General features: G+C 39.4%; 1 protein-coding gene across 1 annotated transcript in view; it reads right to left on the bottom strand.

Annotated features, from left to right (window-relative positions):
* Positions 1-20,263, bottom strand: part of LOC122813856 (zinc finger protein 566-like) — a 230,584-nt gene extending 210,321 nt beyond the window's left edge. Inside the window, exon 1 of the mRNA XM_044086395.1 lies at positions 19,794-20,263. Coding sequence (XP_043942330.1) covers positions 19,794-20,033 — 240 coding nt within the window. The 5' untranslated portion in view covers positions 20,034-20,263. The remainder of the gene's footprint in view (positions 1-19,793) is intronic.
* Positions 20,264-23,851: the final 3,588 nt, after the last annotated feature.

Below are 23,851 nucleotides of genomic sequence, written 5' to 3'. Positions count from 1 at the left end.
AGATGTCCTCAAGGAGAATCTTGGAGTCAGCTGGAGAGTTCATGGCAGCTGCAAGTTTGCAGTCAGCTACAAACTTCTGATATCAGCCTTGACATCAGAAAAGCACATCCTAAACATAAACAGATCAGGATGTAATACTTGTGAAAGATAACTGAAAAGGAAAGACAGTGCTCTCAAACTGAACAGTTAAACTACAACGTAGGAATGCTTTATTCATTGTGTACGTAGAAACTGTAAAAATGTTCTTCCACAATGCAACAATAATTCAACTAAAAGCCTCTTAACAGAACAGTGATAGTGTGTTTAGTGTGTTGCTTAAAACAATGCAATTATACCATGCATGTGAGAAGTGGAACAAGAGAGAAAAAATGTAATGTACAAAATCTATAAACTCTGAGTAACTTAATTCTTTGAGGAACACCGATGAACCTTGTCATGTCTACAGCTAAACATAAACAGATCAGGATGTAATACTTGTGAAAGATAACTGAAAAGGAAAGACAGTGCTCTCAAACTGAACAGTTAAACTACAACGTAGGAATGCTTTATTCATTGTGTACGTAGAAACTGTAAAAATGTTCTTCCACAATGCAACAATAATTCAACTAAAAGCCTCTTAACAGAACAGTGATAGTGTGTTTAGTGTGTTGCTTAAAACAATGCAATTATACCATGCATGTGAGAAGTGGAACAAGAGAGAAAAAATGTAATGTACAAAATCTATAAACTCTGAGTAACTTAATTATTTGAGGAACACCGATGAACCTTGTCATGTCTACAGCTAGTGGGGTTTGGATTTACTGGCTTAAATGTACCCATAATGACTTACAAAGTAAAAAAAAAATCATAGGTATTAAGAAGCCATGTAGCCAAAACACAGATATGTCCTTAAGGGGTTAGTTGCACATACCCTATGGGCCTCCGGGAGCAGGTTTACAGTATTACACAGTGGAGGAGCTAGCTTGGCTGAGTCTTTCTTGCAGTTTTTACTGAATGGTTTGTCTGTGTAACCTTTTTACCCCTTGTTCAATTTCTGTTTGCTAACCGTCTCACACAGTTTCATTTTATTCGGCTACCAAATTACATTAAAGCAAGTACTAGTTTAAATATTTTAAGAACAGCCTGGATACCTATTATGGATCACGTGTTTTGGTACACTGGCAGGCTAGAAGGGCATTAATACCCATGCTTGAAATATTTATACGTTATGTATGTATGTACAAATCTTTAACCAATACTGCAGTGTAATCCAACTTTTGCTTTATTTGGCTTCTTGTGATAATGAGACTGTTCACTTATACCAACTGAGTAGCTCCCTCAGTACTAGAGTAAAAGTACCCAGCCTATTCTCCCAGATGAGTGCCAACTGTAAGTTTTTGGGACCCAGGAATGACAATCTGTCACTAGAACTGGCTGTGCGGATGATGACTTAGCACCCTGGTGTGCCAATATCCACATTACTTCCCAAAGGATTTTGCTTAATGCAGCCTAATTTCTACTCCCTTTGTCATCTTGCCATGCATGCTAGCATAGGGATGGCAGACACTCCCAACATACAATGCATGTATGCCTCCACACATGCTGGTATTGGTAGGACAGCAACTCCAAACACACAATGCATGTAGGCCTCCACACCTGCTAGCAATGGTAGGGCAGCAACTCTAAACACACAATGTATGTAGGCCTCCGCACATACAGGCATTGATAGGACAGCAACTCCAAACACACAACGCATGTAGGCTTCCACACATGCTGGCATTGGTAGTACAGGAACTCCAAACACACAATGCATGCAGGCCTCCACACATGCTAGCATTGGTAGGACAGGAACTCCAAACACACAATGTACACCTCCACATATGCTGGCATTGGTAGGACAGGAACTCCAAACACATAATGCATGTATGCCCCCACACATGCTGGCTACAGTACAAGTGCTATTTTGCAGTTCTGTGAATGCAGCTTGACCATATACACCAGCTGCAGTTTATCTCACCACCGTCAGGCATCACAACTGCTGTGTGCCAACTTCCTTCCCTCCTCAAAGGATGGGTGAGATGATACTGGCCACTCATTGTCACTCTCCTCATTGGGCTCCGGTGGCACTCAGATTACTAATCAATCCTAGGTTACACAAGTCACAGTTAGAGCTTTATCCATCTGCACCAGAGAGCAAAACAATATCAACATGTCATTTGGTATTTTACATAGCACTTGCAAAATCTCCACATATCAATGCAAAATATCTCTTTATGGAATGGTGCAGTGATATTGTCATAGTTAATTAGGTTATATCACGAAGTGAGTGCATTGAAAAGTTTAAAAAAAAAGGTGATTACAACTGCCTAATTTACACAGCCACATTAACATCAGTAATCTCACATATACTGATTCAGAGGCCAGACCATGTCAAATTTTAAGAAAACATAATGAACGCAGCATCAGTCATATTTATAATACAGACATGCCTCAATAGCATGTGTAACCTTTGGTGATGGTATAATGCATCAAAACGACTCGTAACCTCTGGTGGTGAGACAAACCACAAAAGCACAGCTAACCACTGATGGCGAGATATGCCTCAAAAGCACGGCTAACCGCTGATGGCGAGATGTACCTCAAAAGCACGGCTAACTACTGATGGCGAGATGTGCCTCAAAAGCACGGCTAACCATTGGTGGCGAGATAAGCCTCAAAAGCACGGCTAACCGCTGGTGGCGAGATAAGCCTCAAAAGCACGGCTAACCGCTGGAGGCGAGATAAGCCTCAAAAGTACGGCTAACCATTGGTGGCAAGATAAGCCGCAAAAGCACGGCTAACCATTGGTGACGAGATAAGCCTCAAAAGCACGGCTAACCATTGGTGGCGAGACATGTCTCAAAAGCATGGCTAACCACTGATGGCAAGACATGCCTCAAAAGCACTGCTAACTATTGGAGGAGAGATGCCTCAAAAGCACGGCTAACTATTGGGGGAGAGATATGCCTCAAAAGCACAGCTAACCATGGTGGGGGTGAGATATGCCTCAAAAGCACATTAACTACAAAAGCACATTAACTACTAGGGGCAAGATATGCCTCAAAAGCACAGCTAACCATTGGGGACGAGATATGCTTCTAAAGCATGGCTAAGATATTCTTCAAAAGCATAGACAACTATTGCTGGCAAGACATGCTTCAAAAGCATGGCTAACCTTTGATAGAGAAAGAGACAGGACTCAAAAACATGGCTAACTTTTGGTAAAAAAAAATGTACCTCAAAAAGCACAGCTAACCTTTGGTGAAGGGCATGTCTTGTACCAAACTAAACTACAACCAAGCGAATAATTACATTAAAGATTAAATTGAGGAAGTATAAACAGAAATACACATTCTCATTTTATAAGGATAAAAAGGTAACTGTGTATGCAGGCAGAGTTACTGCTGCATGTCCATGGACTGTACGGTGTTCACACTTCAGGCTCATATCCCAAAAAGCCCGTGAGTGTGCAGGGCACAGATACTGTTACATACCCTTTAGACTATACGGTACTCACATTTCAGGCTCATACCACACAAAGCCCTGAGTATGCAGGGCACAGATACTGCCACATAACCAAGGACTGTACGGTGCTCACACTTCAGGCTCATATCGCACAAAGCTCCTGAGTGTGCAGTAATATCTGTACGATGCACTCATTATCATGCATTACACTTCCCAGTTTGTTACAAAACATCAGTGGGTCTACACATTTTAAAACAATTCCTTAAACATCAACAACTGCCTTAACACTACAAATATGATGTACTTCATCATTTCTACACCCTTACCACTCTACCCCCAAGCATCACAGCAGAAAGATGACCATTAGTACAATGCTCACACTTCAGGTTCCTGCTTGTATATTCTAGGATAAACTTACCCACGTAAGTATTGTAGGACAATCATGGTTTTGGCAATTTATGCTTAACATATTCAGAACTCACTTTTATTGTGCTGTACTCTCAAACACACTTTCATGATACTTGGTTGGTCAGAGGTTTTACAAGGGACTGAGCTGTGTTTTATTCATGGCTTTGTCAAATGTGTTGCATGCAAATGATGTCACAAGAAAATGTCTTTTTCTTTGATGTACAGTAACTTGGGGTTTAGTTACAAATAATTTTGTGCATCAAGAACATGATGAAAATTGCACAAATTGTGGAAAGTTGCAGTTGCAGTTTTTAAGTGGCCTTGGTAATCACTTTTTTGTGTTTTGTGATAACTTTTCTTATGCATCTAGTATTCCACCAGCTATTTATTTAGGTAATCTGACCTAATTACTGGAGGATCCCTTTCCTTGTCTGCGGATGTATCTACTTTCATTTCTTTCCAACTGTAAACTCCTTTTCACTGCTTCCTTTCCAGTTGCATTACTGTGTGTGCCATATGCTGAATTAAACAGTCACTTTTTAGCATAATCCATTATGGGCGGCAGAGTGGCATAGCGGATAGCATTGTCACCTCACAGTAAGAGGTTCCCAGTTTGATTCTTGGCTGGGGTGACGTCTACATTGAGTCTTCATGTCCTCCCTGTGTTCATGCGGGTTTCCTCCCGTATTTCCAAAGATATGCAGTAGATGGGTTGGAAACTCTAAACTGGTCATAGGTGTGAGTGTGTGTGCAAGTGTGTGGTGTGGAAGAACTACTGCAGCAGGGCTAGCCACCCAGCGGTGTAAACCTTGGCTCTAGAAGATTGCTACAGTTGAAGTGAAAACCTGACCCCATGTGCAAAAATGGGAAAAAGGGGTTGTCAATGTGGATGTTTTTAGAACAATCCATTCTATTCTGGCAAGTACGTCACCCTCTCATGGATGGCAGGAGAAATGGGGTAGGTGTTATCCTAAAGGAACAGTATGCCAAGAGTGTTTTGGAGGTGAAGAGAGTGTCTGATAGAGTGATGTTTATGAAGCTAGAAATTGATGGTGTAGTGATGAATGTTGTTAGTGCATATGCTCCACAAGTTGGGTGTGCGATAGATGAGAAAGAAAAATTTTGGAGTGAGTTGAATAAAGTGGTGGTGAGTGTACCCAAGGGTGAGAGACTAGTGATTGGAGCGGACTTCAGTGGGCATGTTGGCGAAGTGAATAGAGGGGATGAGGAAGTGATGGGTAGGTATGGTGTTAAGGAGAGGAATGCAGAAGGGAAGATGATTGTGGATTTTGTGAAAAGGATGGACATGGCTGTGGTGAATACGTATTTTAAGAAGAGGGAGGAGCATAGGGTGATGTACAAGAGTGGAGGAAGATGCATACAGGTGGATTATATCATATGTAGGAGGGCCAGTCTGAAGTTGATTGGAGACTGTAAAATGGTGAAAGGGGAAAGTGTAGTTAAGCAGCATAGAATGGTGGTCTGTAGGATGACGTTGGTGATCAAGAAGAGGAGGACGACTGTGAAAGCAGTGCCATGGATTAAATGGTGGAAGTTAAAAAAGGGTGATTGTGAAGTGGAGTTCAGGGAAGAGTTAAGACAGGCACTGGGAGGCAGTGAAGAGTTACGGAATATCTGGGTTACTACAGCAGAGCTAGTAAGGGAGACTGCTAGAAAGGTGCTTGTTGTGACATCTGGACAGAGGAAGGAGGACAAGGAGACCTGGTGGTGGAATGAGGAAGTACAGGAGAGTATACAGAGTAAGAGTCTGGTGAAGAAAAAGTGGGATTGTCAAAGAGATGAAGAAAGTAGACATGAGTATAAGGAGATGAGGCGCATGGCAAAGAGAGAGGTGGCAAAGGATAAGGCATATGGAGAGTTGTATGAGAGACTGGACACTAAAGAGGGAGAAAAGGACCTGTACCGATTGGCTAGAGAGAGGGACAGAGCTGGGAAAGATGTGCAGCAGGTAAGGGTGGCAAAGGATAGTGAGGGAAACGTACTCACAAGTGAGGAGAGTGTGTTGAGTAGATGGAAAGAGAACTTTGAAGGGCTGATGAATGAAGAGAATGAGAGAGAAAGAAGGTTGGATGATGTGGGGATAGTGAAACAGATTAGCAAGGAGGAAGTAAGGACAGCTATGAAGAGGATGAAGAATGGAAAGGCTGTTAGCCCAGATGACATACCAGTGGAAGCACGGAGGTGCTTAGGAGAAATGGCAGTGGAATTTTTAACCAGATTGTTTAATGAAATTATGGAAAGTCAGAGGATGCCTGAGGAGTGGAGAAAAAGTGTTTTGGTACCTATCATTAAGAATAAGGGTGATGTTCAGAGCTGCAGTAACTACAGAGGGATAAAATTGATCAGTCACAGCTTGAAGTAATGGGAAAGAATAGTGGAAGCTAGGTTAAGAAGGGAGGTGATGATTAGTGATCAGCAGTATGGTTTCATGCCAAGAAAGAGCACTACAAATGCAATGTTTGCTCTGAGAGTGTTGTTGGAGAAATACAGAGGTTAGAAGGAGTTGCACTGTGTCTTTGTGGACTTAGAGAAAGCATATGACATGGTGCCTAGGGAGGAGTTGTGGTATTGTATGAGGAAGTCGGGAGTGGCAGAGAAGTATGTAAGAGTGGTACAGAATATGTATGAGGGTAGTGTGACAGTGGTGAGGACTGCGGTGGGAGTGACAGATACGTTTAAAGTGGAAGTGGGATTACATCAAGGATCAGCTCTGAGCCCTTTCTTATTTGCAGTGGTGATGGACAGGTTGACAGATGAGATTAGACAGGAGGCCCTGTGGACTATGATGTTTGCAGATGACATTGTGAACTGCAGTGAGAGTAGGGACCAGGCTGAGGAGACCCTGGAGAAGTGGAGAGATGTTCTAGAGAGGACAGGAATGAAGGTCAGCAGGGTTAAGACAGAACATATGTGTGTAAATGAGAGGGAGGATAGAGGAATGGTGAGGATGCAGGGAGTAGAGTTGGTAAAGGTGGATGAGTTTAAGTACTTGGGATCAACAGTTCAGAGTAATGGTGAGTGTGGAAGAGAGGTGAAGCAGAGAGTACAGGCAGGGTGGAATGGGTGGAGAAGAGTCTCAGGAGTGATTTGTGACAGATGGATACCAGTAAGAGTAAAAGGGAAGGTCTGCAAAAGGGTAGTGAGACCAACTAAGTTATATGGGTTGGAGATGGTGGCATTGACAAAAAGGCTTGAGTCAGAGCTAGATGTGGCAGAGTTAATGATGTTAAGATTTGCACTGGGTGTGACTAGGATGGACAGGATTAGGAATCAGTATATTAGAGGGTCAGCTCAGGTTGGACAGTTTGGAGACAAAGCAAAAGAAGCGAGATTGCATTGGTTTGGACATGTGCTGAGGAGGGATGCTGGCTATATTGGGAAAAGGATGCTAAGGATGGAGCTGCCAGGTAAGAGGAAAAGAGGAAGGCCTAAGATAAGGTTTATGGATGTGGTGAGAGAGGGCATGCAGGCAGTTGGTGTGACAGAGCAAGATGCAGAGGACAGGAAGAAATGGAAACAGATGATCCGCTGTGGCAACCCTAACGGGAACAGCTGAAAGAAGATGATTATTATTATATTATTTGTACAAATGAACAAAAACCAGATTCAGGACAATTCCGAAATACATATTGCAGGATACAGTCTACAGTATAAATATTTTTTATTCTTCTCTTGTCTTAATTTCCTCACTACAATTTTCTAAACCTCTGTGCTTATCTAGTGTTATACCTTGGGATTTAGAAAGAATCCCATCCACGTCAGCGGCTAAAAGCTGCAGCCAAAAAGGGAGGTTCCCATGACTGCGGAAAATGCAATTTACAGACATTTAACCACAAAGACAAAAGACTTTATTACTGGCTAATTTGCAAGTCTCTGAATTGCACGGTGTTACCACTAGTGACAATCAGCACTTTCCTGAATTAATCACCTCTGGTGGCCCATGCAACACAATGCAAAGGCATCCCCCTCACTCACTCTATCACACAGGTGTACGTATTCAGACACACCACCATACCTCTCACCTGTCCCTGAGATTATAGAACTTCCCTGATGTATCCTCCAACTGTTTTCCTGCTCCTGGTAAATCACAGATGATTACAGTCAGTCAGTAATGCCAGAGTTTCATTCTTGTTATTCTTCAGAAAATGTATTGTGATGGTAGCCCTGCAGCTGTATTAGCTTGTAACAATGAGTAATATTTAAAATTTCTCCTGGTGTCATCTAGCATTCCTCCCTGTTTTGTCAAGAAGTTTGAAGCAGGGCTGTTTATATGCATGTGTGCTCACTCCCCACACATATGCAACACCATCCCCTCTCAGCTGTCCCTGATTTTACAGAAACCTCCTGATTTTGCCCATTATATCTGCCCTATCCATTGAAATGCATGGACCATTATGTTCAGTCAATAATACAACTTGAAATTAAAGTTTTGTAGAGGTGTTACTGTCCAAAACACATCAGGATGTAAGAGGTCTGCTTTTGTGACATGTTCATTTGGGGTAGAGAATGAAAGCTCTACTTAAAGAAATTCCTTCCAATATGAAGTAAAAGATCAGAAGCATCCCCCATTATCTTTACTTTTTAAAGTGCCTTAGGGTAGCATTGAATTAGTCTGTCTGGTCCTAGTGTTACTACAGAAGGACAAAGATCTGTTGCGGTAGGAGTGCTCTTCATACCCCAGGATACAGGTTTGAATCTCTTTTCCTCTATTTGTATTTTTGTTTAAACTTGGGGTACTTTAAATCATTCCGCCTGGTGTTTAGGGTTGGTTCAAAGCCTTAAAGGGCTGCTTTCTGCGTTCAAGGAAAGGAAAAAAAATCAAGATGGGAATGGGAATCCCCAACATTCACATACACCTCAATACACCTCCTATGTAAACCTTATCATTATATCATCACCAAGACTTACCCTAGATTCAGTACTGGTGTCCTCCCTTCAAGACATATACAACACACCAACACTCAGGTGTCCTTCTACAGGTATAACCTAACTGAAGCACCTGATTTTGTACTCTCTAACAAAGATTAAACTCCAATCAGATATCCATCCCAATTATGGGCCCATCTGTACCTCCCATGTAACCTACCCATTACCCCCAAGCTCCTGTTTCTCCACATCCGCCCAAAATCTCACAGACACCACTACCTATACATCTATACTTATTACTGATAACTCTGACATTCTCATTACATGCTTTAATCTCAGAAGTCTTGCAAACAAATTACCTGAATTCCATGCCACCCTTGCCTCCTACTCCCCAGACATTGCAATCATAACTGAAACCTGGTTAAAGCCCCCACATCAAAGACTCTGGAATTACTATAAATGGTTACAATATTATATGACAGGGCAGGATAAACAAACATGGTGGGGGTGTAGCAATGTTTAAGGAAGCACTTAATCTAGAAAAGCTAAACTGTCCCACACCAGACATCTCTCATGCTGAACTCCTCATCACTCACCCCCAAATTAATTCTCACAAATCCATTAACATCATAGCCATCTACCTACCAACAGGCAACAACCTGTGCAACATAGAATCCTTCCTATCCTGGTCATATTTTACTCTATCCTAATAAACCATCATTCTAGGTGATTTCAACCTAGACTGGTTCTCCTGCTGCTCTGACTCACCTACCTCATTTATAAACTTATACAACTTCACCCAAATTATTAACTACCCCACCCGCATCAACAAGTACTCCAACAAACTATATAACCAAAAGCATAATTTGATATTGCATTTATTATGAATGTATTTTTAAAGATTTACTTGGTTATAACGAAGTATACTAATCAATTATTCAATTTTATAATTAGTAATTAATGTTTATTGTCAACTACATAAGGCTGGGTTAGGGTGATTGATATTGTTCTGATGAAGTCCCTTGTAATTTAGGGGAAGAAGGCGCTTAACATGAATTCTTATTTAATTAAATTAAAGCTGTTGTTTTCCAAGCTGTAGTTGCTTTTGGTTATATAGTGTTTGGATTTTGGTCGATTGGAGTTTGCTTGTGCGGCACAGTTATGGAAGGAACAGGAACAGTTACCAATGGTGAGGTGGTTGAACTGTTACAACAGAATAGACAGCAACTTGAGGTGCATACCATCCAGATACAGACTTTAATGGACAAACAAGGTGGTCCAAACAATTTGTTCGGTAGTTTGGGCTACCTATTAACCCAGCCTACACAACATGGACTGTCTCAACAAACAGGACATGATATGCAGGATCCAGGTCCCATTGAAGGACTAAGTATTCCGGGTGAAGAGAGGAGTGGTAATAACAGCGGAATAGCCCAGTGGAAAAAAAAACACACTTTTGATTTTGGTTTAGACTAGAGAAAAAAAAAAAAAGATGCCTCGGGACAGCATGAGTCCACAATGGCAGAGAAATTGAAACTGTTTGAGAGGAATTTATTGGCTTTTAAGAAATTGCAGATGGAAATTTCCTATTTGCAAAAAAACAATGAAATGGAGCAAGTACCACGAGGGTTAAGGTTATGGAAGTACCCAAATGGTGCAGAAGGTAACGCAGATTTATTCAATTATTTGCATACATTATTTGATCAGACCGGGTTACAAATGATTAAATTAATGATCAAATATAATATACAAGCTTCAGATAAAATGTCTAAGGATTTGGACAACTTAAGCCAAGTAATACAAAATGATTCCATGTTTGCACACCATTGGCTTGCTTATAACAATGTTTTCACCAATACTGATAATGTTTGTGGTAGTATTTATGTTCAAAAAATGAACACAATTAAGAGAGACTTGAATGAATATATAAAAAAGAAGGTATACCCGCTTTCCCCTGGTTGCCGAGAAAAAAGGTATACCCGCTTTCCCCTGGTTGCCGAGACATCAGTGGGGAGGAGCCAATAGCAAAGTAGATCAAAGGGAGGAAGTGACGACACAGGCGAGAATTCCCTTATCCCATGATACCTAATATTTTTGGGATACCCAAGGTCCATAAAGGACTGAGGGATCCAAACGTTTGACCAATAGCTGACGGAAAATGTTCCAAAACATGTTTTATCAGCAAATACTTGGATATTAAATTGCAAGTTGGTCTAACAGCCTTTCCATATATCAGTAAAGACTCATGGCAATTCCTTGATAAGGTTGAAAAATATAGTTAGACAAAGACATAATACTAGCCACCATAGATGTATGTAGTCTCTTTACGGTAATGCCACACGAGGAAGGATTAGTTTGGTTGGAGGCTCGGTTACAAAAAACTGGATTATATGATCAAGATGAGATAAATATACATACAACATTAATGGAAGTGGTTTTACAAAATAATTACATATATTTTGAAGGACAGTATTATAAGCAAAGTACAGGGGTAGCAATGGGGCAGCCTGTGCCCCTGTCTTTGCAAATTATGTCATGTCATAGCGGGAACAACAGTTTATTATAGAAGGAGCGTATTATTCTAAGATTTTGTATTATACCACATTTCCGGATGGCCTTTTTATAATTTGGAAGGGAAATGAGTATGAATTGGGTCAATGTTATGATTATATTACTCACACTGTTTTTTGCAATTTACTTATATACACAGTAAAACCAACATCTCATATTTAGATGTGAATTTAACAATAAATGGTGAAAACAATAAATTGGAATCTGGAATATATAGAAAACCAACATTTTCCAATTCTTATTTAGAATTTTCCAGTGGACATCCATATTTTCAAAAAAAGTCAATTGTAAATGGACAGTTGGTACGGTCCGCCAGAATGGTGAGTTCAGAAGCTAAATTTATAGATGAAATTCAATTTATTTTAAAAATGTTTAGTGCTAGAGGATATCCACAGGAGCTTTTAGATGGAATTAGCAAAGAGATAATACGTAAACGTAATGATGGGATTTATAAGCCCATTCTAATGAATAATATCAGTGATAGTAGTGTATTCCACACTTTGGGACAATATAATAAGACAGATACTTATACAGCAGGTTTTATAACCACTTTTAATCAAGATGCGTGGAAAGTAGTTGAAATAATTCGAAACAATTGGGATATATTACATTTTGAATGTGGGACAAAAGGTTGGTAAAACACCGAAAATAATATGCAAAAAAGATAGGTCCTTCAAAATCATACCGGAAATGGGTAATTACAACAGTGTGAATAGTATTAACAGAATTAAGGGGAATTTCAAGTATATGAGATGTACATTTTGTTCACATATTTCTGAGACAGATGAAAAGTTTGTATTCAATGGGAAAGTTATAATGATTAATGGACATTATAACGGTAATACCCAGAATGTAGTATACATAGCAAAATGCCAGGATTGCCTGATATTTTATAGAGGGAAACCAAGTAGATATTTTTAAAATCGGATAGGAGAGCATTTATTAGACATCAAGCATGATAGGATGACCAATGCACTTGCTAGGCACCTTAATGAATATAATGACCATACCTTTAAATTTATGGTGCTCCAACATCTACAAAAAGACCCTCAGGGCAAATGTCTGGATATACATTTGGATATCAGTGAATTGAGATATCAGTTGCAATGCAACACTACTGTATATCCAGGCATTAATGAAGCCATTAGTATTTCTAGTATTTTAAAATTAAAAAACATTTTAGGATAGTTTTTAATTAAGTACTTTATTCTATGAACATTTTAGAATGAAATGCATTTATTTTACTTGTTTAGAAATGTATTATATAATATAATTTGATATTGCATTTATTATGAATGTATTTTTAAAGATTTACTTGGTTATAATGAATTAAGTATAATAATCAATTATTCAATTTTATAATTAGTGATTAATGTTTATTGTCAACTATATAAGGCTGGGTTAGGGCGATTGATATTGTTCTGATGAAGTCCCTTGTAATTTAGGGGAAGAACGCGCTTAATGTAAATTCTTGTTTAGTTAAGTTAAAGCTGTTTGCCAAGCTGTGGTTGCTTTTGATTATATAGTTTTTGGATTTTGGTCGCGTGAAGCATTCCAATAAAAAAATCACTTCTAGACTGGATTTTAACCAACAAACCAAACCATGGGTATCAGGCAGGCTGTCTACCAGTCACGCTAAGTGACCATGCCCCTACATTTCTAGTTTGGAAGAAAACACATATCCAAACCAGCATCTCATACAAATAGACTTGTAACAAAAAATATTTCTCTTCTGACACCTTCAATTTACTATTACAAAACTGTGACTGGTCCTCATTAAAAAACCTGCAACTAGACCTAGCTGTAGAATACCTCAATAACAAATTCCTTGAAATATTAAATAATCTTGCCCCCCCTTAGAAAAATTCACCAAAAAAAAAAAAACAGCTACCATGGCTTTGTAAAGAAACAAAACAACTAATGAAACAAAGAGATAAGGTCTGGTCACTATATCATTTGACCAAAAATAACAATCTCACCCTTTACAAACAACTCAGAAACCATGCTAAGAAAAAAGTCATCAAGGATAAAAGAACCTATTTCCTCACCTGCTAACAAAAATAACAGCACAATCCACAAAAATTCTGACAGATTATCAACCACCTCCTTAACCCTGGTAAAACCCCTACCCCTGCCCCCTCACTACTAACTCTTCTCTGCCCCTAGCCTCACAATTCAATTCCCACTTCATCAACTCTATCACTTCTCTCCTAGACAACAAAACAATCCCACCACCCACTGTCCCCTTCCCTACCTCTAATGACGCAAACTCTTCCTCCTTTATTCCCATTCCAACTTCCTACATAAAAAAACTCCTATGTAAATTAAGACCCTGCTGCTTAGCTGCTGACCAACTTCCAAACAAATACCTAAAACTAGCTGCCCCTTCTATCGCCTACCCCATATCATTACTAATAAACTGCTCTAACTCCAAACAGTACATTCCCAGATTATGGAAAATCTCTCATATCATACCACTTCATAAGGGTGGCCCATCTAGAGACATAACTAACTACCGTTCCATCGCCATTCTATCCCCCTTGCCAAAATTCTAGAGAAATGTATCCACCAGCAACTCATTAATCACCTCACTACCAACAATCTACTCTCCAGCACCCAGCATGGCTTCAGGCCTAAACACAGTACTAACTCAGCCCTCATAGCCTTTACAGAGACCATTCACCACCTCAAAAATGAAGGACAACTAGTCTCAGCCATTTTCTTAGATATGTCAAAAGCTTTTGACACAAGTGTCCTATCAGCTGCTCCTCAACAAACTTGCCACTTACAGTCTCAATACCACATCCCTAACATGGTTTCACAGTTATCTATCCAACCGTCAACAGGCCACTAAATGGGCAAACAGCCTATCTCTCCAATATTACCAGTCACCACGGGGGTACCACAAGGTTCCATACGTGGGTCTCTCCTTTTCATAATATTTACCTACAACCTACATACTGCCACCCAACATGCCACTGTCAACCAATATGCAGATGACTCCTTCCTTATCTGCTCAGCCCACTCCCCACAAGAACTCCAATACAAAATGCAATCATTCCAAGACATTGAAAAGTACCTCACCAGCCACCATCTCATCCTAAATCCAAATAAGACCATGCTCATAATTTTCTCTAATAAATCTTCCAAACCCAGTATCTAATCCCTCTCCATACTATCTAACAATGGTACAAAAATCAAACCCACCAATCAGACCAAGCTGCTAGGGGTAACCATAGATGACTCAATAAAATTTGATAAACACATCTATCTGACCATCAAAAAAATCCACTCTAAACTAGATGATCTCTACAGGGTTAAACCTTACCTTATACAACAAGCTAGACTGTCCACTCTAAACTAGGTACTATACACAAGGTTAAACCTTACCTTACACAACAAGCTAGACTGGCCACTGCAAGATCCCACTTGCTATCCACCCTCTTATACTGCTCTGAGGTCTTTACTAACCTATCAAAAAACAACCTAAATAAACTGGACTCCTGCTATAACAGAATAGCCAAGTTTGTCACCAACCAACCCCACAGAACATACCACTGCACTGCTCTCCAATAGCTCAAGTGGGTAGAACTTCCCAACCTATTAGTACTAAACCAACTTTCACTTGCCCATAAAATCATATTCAACCCTAATGACTGCCCAGCTCAATCAAACCTAGTCCAGACAAACACAAATTGTGGACTCCTCAGGTCATCCAACAAACTAATGCTAAAAGTAACCCAGTCTCATAACTACCACAGAGACTCCCTCTACTCCCATAAAAAAGCCAAAGATTGGAACAACCTTCCTCAACAGATAACTAAAAATCCCAACCTGTCCATATTTAAAACTACTCTGAAAGACTATTTAAATGATAATTGGCTATGCCCCTGTATTGTTCCCAACTAATATTCTTCCTATTTTTCCACTCATCTCACACATCAGCCCAAATAGTGCTCATCCCATATAGGGCTATTTTACTATCTGTCTTAGCATTATTAATCTTTGTTCCTTCAGATGACCTAATTTGCAAAACTACATGACCAATTTTGGTCTTTCAGAAGTGACTCACTTTGTAAAGCTACATGACTTATGTGCACACACACACACACACACACACACACAAAATGTATTCCTGTATGCCTGAAACATGCATGTTTCTATTATATTCAATTATATTTTGCTATAATATTTTTGTTAAGCTCATTTACATACTGTTAGCAATGTACTACTTAAACTAAGTTTGCTGCTTGTAACGTGTTCTTTTTGTTCTGGAGCTTTTCTCCCCAGGTCTCCACTAAAAATGTATTTTTTTTTCAACCCAGTCGGACACTACCCGGTTAACAAATGTAAAATAAAAATAAACCAAAAACGCAATAATTGCTAACGAGCGTAAACTGTAAGCAAAATAACAAAAACTTAATGTAGAATAGTCCAAAGAGCAATCCAAAACACTTTATTTACTGTAACACAAGAAAAAAAAAACTGTTGGTTAAGCGCTTTCATCACACATCAGAACCAAGAACAGTAAAAAGGAAATCCTTTTATGTATATAAAAAAGGCACCAAACAAGTGCTAAACCTTTCCTCAAATTAAAGAGACAACATCTACAAAACTGCTGATGCAATATACTGCAATAAAGAAAATGCAGTTAAAAAAGAAATGTGCAAAATAAAATCAGAAATGTAAAATATCACAATAATAAAATAGAACAATAATAAAATATAGTTTTAACGAATATTAGCCCTTCTCCTAAGCTCACTGGAAATTATTTATAGTATCATTCAAACCCGGACAACTGCAGGCATCAAATTGTAACTACCAAAACATTTCCCTCTGCAGTAGAAAATTCTGCCCGTCACCAGGAAAAACACCACTCTTGACATGCTCTAGTACCAAAATTTTAAACAATCTAAAACCAGCACACAGCCCAGCATGTCTAGCCAGGGCACTTTTATTGTCATTTTTCCTGATGCTGTAGTCATGCTGGTAAATTCTTTTATTAAGGGAACCAACAGTCTTTCCAATATAGAAAGCTGGGCAAGAGTCACACAGAGCCAGATAAACAACCCTTTCAGAATTGCAGTTGAACTTGCCCCCTCGGCAAACAGTAGTCAACTTGGACAGCCACGTCAACCGGGGATAAACAAATAAAGGGACAGTGATTACAGTGTTCACATTTCCTTGTAGTGGGTGGATGGACCGACCCCCCCCCCCCAGCCACCTACATTTCCAGTAATGATTTAATGTTCCTCTTGTTTTTAAAAGTAAATGCTGGAGCAGCGGCAAAATACTTGTTAATGTCCACATTACTGTTAATGTCCACATTACTGAAAGTAGTTATCAATTCCTCTGTACAATCCTCTGGATATCTCCAGCATCAACAGAATAATGTAAAACCATATTGTGTTTGTTGTCTAATGAGCTGGTACCATCCTGCAAATGCACCAAGCCAGAAAGAATAATAGGGGGATAACTGTCACCCCTAAGGACCCAAATTTCATCCTGCAATTTATCCAACAGGTCCTGTGGATAGCCACTGTTAAGAATCATACTTTTTAAAACATCAAACTGCTTCAAACAAGCACCATCGTCTGATGTCAACCTAGAAATTCTAATAAGTTGACTCTTGACCACCCCTTTCTTTTGATGAAAAGGGTGTCAACTGTCAAAAAGACAGAAAAGCATTGCAGAAAGTAGGTTTCCGGTATATTTCTGTTCCAAAACCTCCGCCAGGTAGCTTTGTAATCTCTATGTCCAGTTAGTGAATACTGTCTAGTGAGCACTTTTGGTACTAGAGCAAGTCAAGATTGGTATTTTTCCTGGTGACTGGCATAATTTTCGGGTCTATATCACATTGTTAAACTCTTAAAAGTTCAAACGTCATATGGTCAACACCATATGATCGAACTTTTAAAAGTTTGAATGTTTCAACGGAGATCTCCGTACAGTGTGGAATGGGAAGATTTCCCTTTTCTGCACTGTAGTGCCATCTCGGAGTTGGTATATTAAAAGAGCAGGAGGTGTGGTGGTGCAGGGGGGCTTGCCACCTGCTTAAACCATTCAGGTAGGTTTTTTCTTTGGTTTATTTTTTTTATTACATTTTCGAACTTTTAAAAGTTAGATCATATGGTGTCGACCATATGACGTTCGAACTTTTAAAAGTTCGATTATGTAATATAGATGCAAATTTTCTACTGTGTAGGGAAATGTTTTGGCAGTTACACTTAGATGCTTGCAGTTTTCCGGGTTTGAATGATACTATATCTATTTCCAGTGAGCTTAAAAGAAGAGCTAATATTCGCTAAAAATCATATTTTATTATTGTTATATTTTATTATTATGATATTTTACATTTCTGCATTTTATTTTGCACATTTCTTTTTTAACTGGATTTTCTTTATTGCAGTATGTTGCATCAGCAGTTTTGTGGATGTTGTCTTTCTAATTTGAGGAGGGGTTTAACACTTGTTTGGCACCTTTTTAATACATAAAAAGATTTCCTTTTTACTGTTCTTGGTTCTGATGATGTCACTTTGTAATGAAAGCACTTAACCAACAGTTTTTTTCTTGTGCTGTGTTTTGGATTGCTCTTTGGACTATTCTACGTTCATTAAATGTAAAATAAGTGAATTAGTGCCATATTACCCCTGGTGTCTTGTGGCCCCTTCACTGTCCATATTTTTTTATGTCTTCATGCTGCAAATTTCTTGTCCTATTAACTTTTTTAGTAATTTTAAAGATCAACTTTGATGTCTAGTCTCACCCCCCCCCCAACATTGCAGGATTTGCTCTTTAGTCTACTTGAGTTTAGAGGTATGACAGTCTTCCTAATCACAGACACACACACCATACCCCTCACCTGATTACACTCGTACACAAACACACATGCACACGTACCACACCTATCCTGCTGCTCTGACCACCCAGCCAGCCAGACACACACACACACACACACACACACACACACACACACACACACACACACACACACACATTTCACCTGATATCAGTCATCCTCCTGCATAAAAACAAACACACACATGCACGCACATAAACAAATTACTGTCTGCTAAACTTCCCTTCACTTACTTGTAATGCAATCTTACCAAATGACAGTAATAGGCGAACGTGAACTTTAACCAAGTTAATTAACTCAGCCACTGCCAGATGAGCAAGCTTACACAGCCAAGTGATTCAGTAAATGCCTTACCAGAGGCATTTCCAGTTGAAATCACATGGCTAAACAACATAGGCTGCTCCCCTGGAATGACTCATTAGCATCTAGCTCAGTCAAGGAGAAAGTCACCCACGTCGATCCTAGAGACTACATAGGATCACTGCAGTGGGATTGTCTCCGAATCAGAAAGGATCACCACCAACGGTAGCAGCCATGTGAAGGCTTACCTCTGGCAGTGGCCCTTTCTGAAACTGTTCCATAGGTTAAACACACAAAGCAGCTGGCAGAACAGTAGTCATAAAATAACTTTTATTTGCTCATCTGTTGCATTTTTTATATTACTTACCATTTTTCATTACTGTTTCTAACATGATTATTTATTCTTAAACAGAAGCAATGAACATTCACTTACTGAAATAAAGACGGGCAATGGGAAGGGCTATTGTTAGGATTTTACCTGTTACAAAGGTTGCAACCCTAACTCCAAGGCATTCTAATCTATTCATTAAAATGTGCAGTACCCACATTACTTGCCTTGCTAAAGTTTAAGGAGGCCATATCCACAGCACCGTTCTATTCTAACGCACTGGTTACCCAGTCAAAGAATAGCATTAAATCTGTAATTCCAAAAAGGAAAACAAGGACAGCACTTCTGCATCAGCAGGCCTGAACGATAAATTTGTTTGGAAATGTTTTTGCAAGACTGAATGATTGCATTGTTTTTTTTTATGTATTTGTTTTAGGACTTGATATGTAATGCTGTTTACATTTTACATGCAGCGAAAATATTCCTGTTTTTCCTGAGTGAATTACACCTGAATGAAACAAAAACGTGCAGCAGAATAAAAGCATCAGATTTGTCTGTTAACTGTTTTCTACCATTAATCACAGTTATGTTGGGATAGCTATACATCAGTGAAGTGTTTTTTTCAGTAACACAGCCCTTGCATTTTCTCACTATCTACATTACCAGTGAAACAACTGCAATTTCTGTACTGGGAATAGCATTTTCTCCCTCCTCACTTCAGTCCACACCCCTTCTCTCTTCTCACTTCTCACAGCATGAGAATCTTGTTCACCATCTGGAAGCAATGCATCAAAAAAATTCTTTGTGCTCCCAGATTTGTATAATTAGGTGGGCTTTTTTTCTGGCATACAGTCACTAGCCTCAAAATAGCTTAAGTCTTATCCACTTCCAAGTATGACATTTCAGAAAATATAACACAAACAAGTTACTTAATGTTACTTATCAGGCAGTGTTTACCTTATAGTGGCTGATTGCATCATGCAGGAGCACAAAACTGTGTCTGGAATGCCTGGGAACACACATTGTACAGACAAATGTCTCATCCTCCTGACAGAACAACTCCAGTCTCCGTCTGTGTTCACCACATTCTTCTGTTCCTACATTTGTAACAGATAGTTTTAGCATCTCTGCTTTCTCCCTGCAGTCTGTTTCCTGGTTTAGATCCTCTAACTTCAATTTTTTTGATGTTTGAATCATTTCAGTCAGTACAGGATTCACAAAAGCTCTTAGTTGCACAATGGATAGGAAGGTTTTAGTTGATTCGCTGTGTACCTCTTGGAAGGAAGTTCCTGTCAACAAGCCAGACTGTGTTTTTTTTTTTTTTTTTTTTTTTTTTTTCAACTTCTGCTAACAAAGGAATTGCAAAGTTGATGTCCCCATATAGAATCACTGAACAAATAAATTGCCATGTACAGCCTCCAACTCACATGCTGCTGTTTATTTATTTATTTTTTTATAAAGTTTCATTTTCAGACAACAGGAAGTAGAATGTTTGGGGAAGTCACCACCTCCATTTAAAGTGGCAACAACCTCAGATCTTAGTATTCTGTTATAATGAGTGCCTGTTCCATTTAAAAAAGAAATGTTTAATTGTGGTATACTACTGGTATACAAATTTCTAGCAAATATTCACATAGAAATTAATCAGATAGACACTTTATGAAAATCCAGATGTATGACTTCAAGCATACTCATCTGTATGTCTGTGGCTCTGTGCTACATATTTTCCATAATTCCATTTGCTGTTACTATCCTCACCAGTTAACATCTTCTCTCCAGCAGCCAGCATTGTTAATCCAATACTACTGATTCCATTAACACAGGGATGCTGTAAGTAATTTGGGAGCCCCAGCACCCAGCATTGTTAATACCAATACTATTGATTCCATTAACACAGGATGCTGTAAGTAATTTGGGAGCTCCCAGCACCCATCATTGTCAATACCTCCCAGCACCCATCATTGTCAATGTGGTACTACTGATTCCATTAACACAGGGATGCTGTAACTAATTTGGGCCCCCCCAGCAGCTAGCATTGTTAATATCAATACTACTGATTCCATTAACACAAGGATGCTGTAGGTAAGATGCTGTAACTAATTTGGGGCCCCACAGCAGCCAGCATTGTTAATACTAATACTACTGATTCCATTAACACAAGGATGCTGTAGGTAATTTGGGGGCCCCCAGCAGCCAGCATTGTTAATACCAATACTACTGATTCCATTAACACAGGGACACTGTAAGTAATTTGGGGGTCCCCAGCAGCCAGTATTGTTCATACCAATACTACTGATTCCATTAATACAAGGATGCTGTAAGTAATTTGGTGGCCCCCATCAGCCAGCATTAATATCAGTACTACTGATTCCATTAACACAGGGATGCTGTAAGTAATTTGGGGGGGGCCCAGCAGCCAGCATTGTTAATACTAATACTACTAATCCCATTAACAGGGGATGTTGTAAGTAGCTTGGGGGCCCCAGCAACCATTAGCTTGACAGCCCCATCAAGTTTATGCCTACATAAAAATATGTAATTGCATTCAGACATTATGTCTACATGTATTTATTTATTGCTTTTTGTTTATTGGGAATGTCTGTCTGGGGTGCAAGAACTTCTTTTCAGTGGAGGCCAAGGGATAAAAGCTCCAAAATATGGATATGTTGAATCTATAGGGATAATATATTAATATATACAATAAAGAAGTATATAAACAGAGTAGTAAAAATATGCATGGATTCAGCAGCTGACAGAATACATTGGAAATACATAGTATAGTAATTTAAATGTTTGCTCTGTATTCCTATCTTACTTGTACACATCTTAAGTTCATAGCTATTGTTTTATATTGATGTGTGAGAGATGGAAAAGATGAAATGATAACAAGGGAAAGAAATAAGCTATTTTATGTATATGAGAGTCTGTACAAGCACCCTTCATAATCGTAAAGGGCAAACACACTGACTGTCTTTCATATGTAATTATATAACACTGTGACAAGCATATGTACCACATCAAAGTAGCCAGCATTACAGAGAACCATACAAATAATAGTAGTTATGGTCAAGCACACCACATATCCAGATTCAGACTCAAACTGCAGCATACCTCCCAATTTCTTGGTGCAAGAAATCTGGGGAAAGACAAAAATAATGGGGCAACAAAGGCCCAAAATAGGGACAGACTTTAAATATTGCTGTTATAAATTTAGAAAGTTGCTAGAATGAAGTACAATTGTGTAAAACCTTACCATAATGGTAGATGTCCTTGCCTTCCCTGTTGTAGTATTCTTGACAATATGGGGATTCCCTGCCATGGAAGCCTGACGTCAGGTCAGTCTTTCAAAGACTTCTGAATTTAAAAGGTATGCTGAATGTGACCATATACTCCCTGTATAACGTATGGCATAAAGGTGATGTTTAGGCTTACCAAAAACAGAACTGATTGCCCCAGGAGGAACACCAGTCCAAGGAACTCAAGAGGTAATATGTACATCCAGGTAGGCAAAGAACTAGATGGATGGAGGAAGGGAGCAAATACTTCAGCAGTAAAGGCAAAGACATCTACCGTTATGGTAAGATTTTACACAACTGTACCATGTCCTTACAATCACTGCTGCAGTATGCGTAACGATATGAGAGAGTGCCAAAGCTCAAGAGGAAACTTGGGAGGAGGAAAGGGCAGAATAGTCCCCTAAAAAACACGAAGAACTGAACTGGCAAAAAACAGCCTTAGCTTTAGAGATACCATCCAACTTGTAGTGCTTGGTAAAGATATGCACAGAAGTCCAGATAGCTGCTTCAAGAATAGAATTAGTATCTAAGCCAGTGAAAAAAGCACCAGAAGAAGGCACACCTCTAGCAGAATGAGCCATAACTGAAAAAGGAAGGCTCTTTGCATGAAAAGTGCAATAAAAGGAAATAGTCTTAGAAATTCAAGAAGAAATTGCTTCAATTCAGCAAGCCCCAAAGCTGTAGGATGAAAAGAAATAAATAACTGATTAGATTCTCTGATTGCCTTGGTCATATCCAAATAAATTCTAAGTTGCCTTTGCATGTCCAAAGTATGTAGCACCCTCTCACTGTCAGTCAAGAGAGGGGAAAAGTAGGCAGATTGATAGACTGATTAAGTGATAGCTCATTAACCACCTTTGGCATAAAAGAAGGGTCAGTACACAAGGGCACTCTGTTCTCATGAAAAATCAATAAAGGAAGACAAGCCATAAGGGCCTGCAACTCAGACACAGATCTGGAAGAAGTAAGAGCTAACAAACGAACAGTCTTCCAGGAACAATGTTGCAAGGAAGCTGAAACATCAGGCTCAAAAGGAGCCTGAGTCAAATTCTCCAAAACAAAATTAAGATCCCAGGGAGGAGGAACGGGTGTCCTGGGAGGTCTAATACTAAGAACGCCTTTAAGAAATTGTCTCATCTCAAATATAGCAGCTAAAGGAGGAGAAAAAGGCACGCAAGCAGAGATAGCTGATAGGTGGGCCTTGATAGAAAAATAGGCCAAACCAGCATTGAGCAACTCACACAAATAAGAAAGAACCAAAGGAGCATCCACAGTAAGTGGCCAGGTTATGAGAGAGAGAGAGAGACCAAAAAGAAAACCTCTTCCATTTGGATAAGCATGATTTCCTAGTTGCAGGTTTCCTGGCTTCCTGCAGGACTTGCAGCACATCCTCAGAAAAAAGGTGTCTACGAGAAATCAAAATCCTGTCACCCACAGTGTCAGTGGAAGCTTAGACAGGTGGGGATGGATAAGTGATCCCTTGTCTTGTCTGATTAGATCCACTCTGTGAAGTAACTTGTGATGATTACCCCTGGCTAGATGCAGAAGAAGAGGGAACCAGTGCTGTCATGGCCAAAAGGGAATCACCAACATGATTTTGGGAGCATCCTGTTGGATTTTGAACTGGACTTTCGGAATGCGAGGAAGGGGAGGGAATGCATAAAGAAATATCCCCTTGCAAGAGAATAAGAGGGCGTCCAGCTTCCATAACAGAGGACC

Source organism: Protopterus annectens, chromosome 10.part0 (assembly GCF_019279795.1).
Source record: "Protopterus annectens isolate FY-2018-M chromosome 10.part0, PAN1.0, whole genome shotgun sequence".
Classification (NCBI taxonomy): Eukaryota; Metazoa; Chordata; order Ceratodontiformes; family Protopteridae; genus Protopterus; species Protopterus annectens.
Note: the sequence above shows the minus strand (reverse complement) of the source record. Positions and strands in the feature narration are given on the sequence as shown.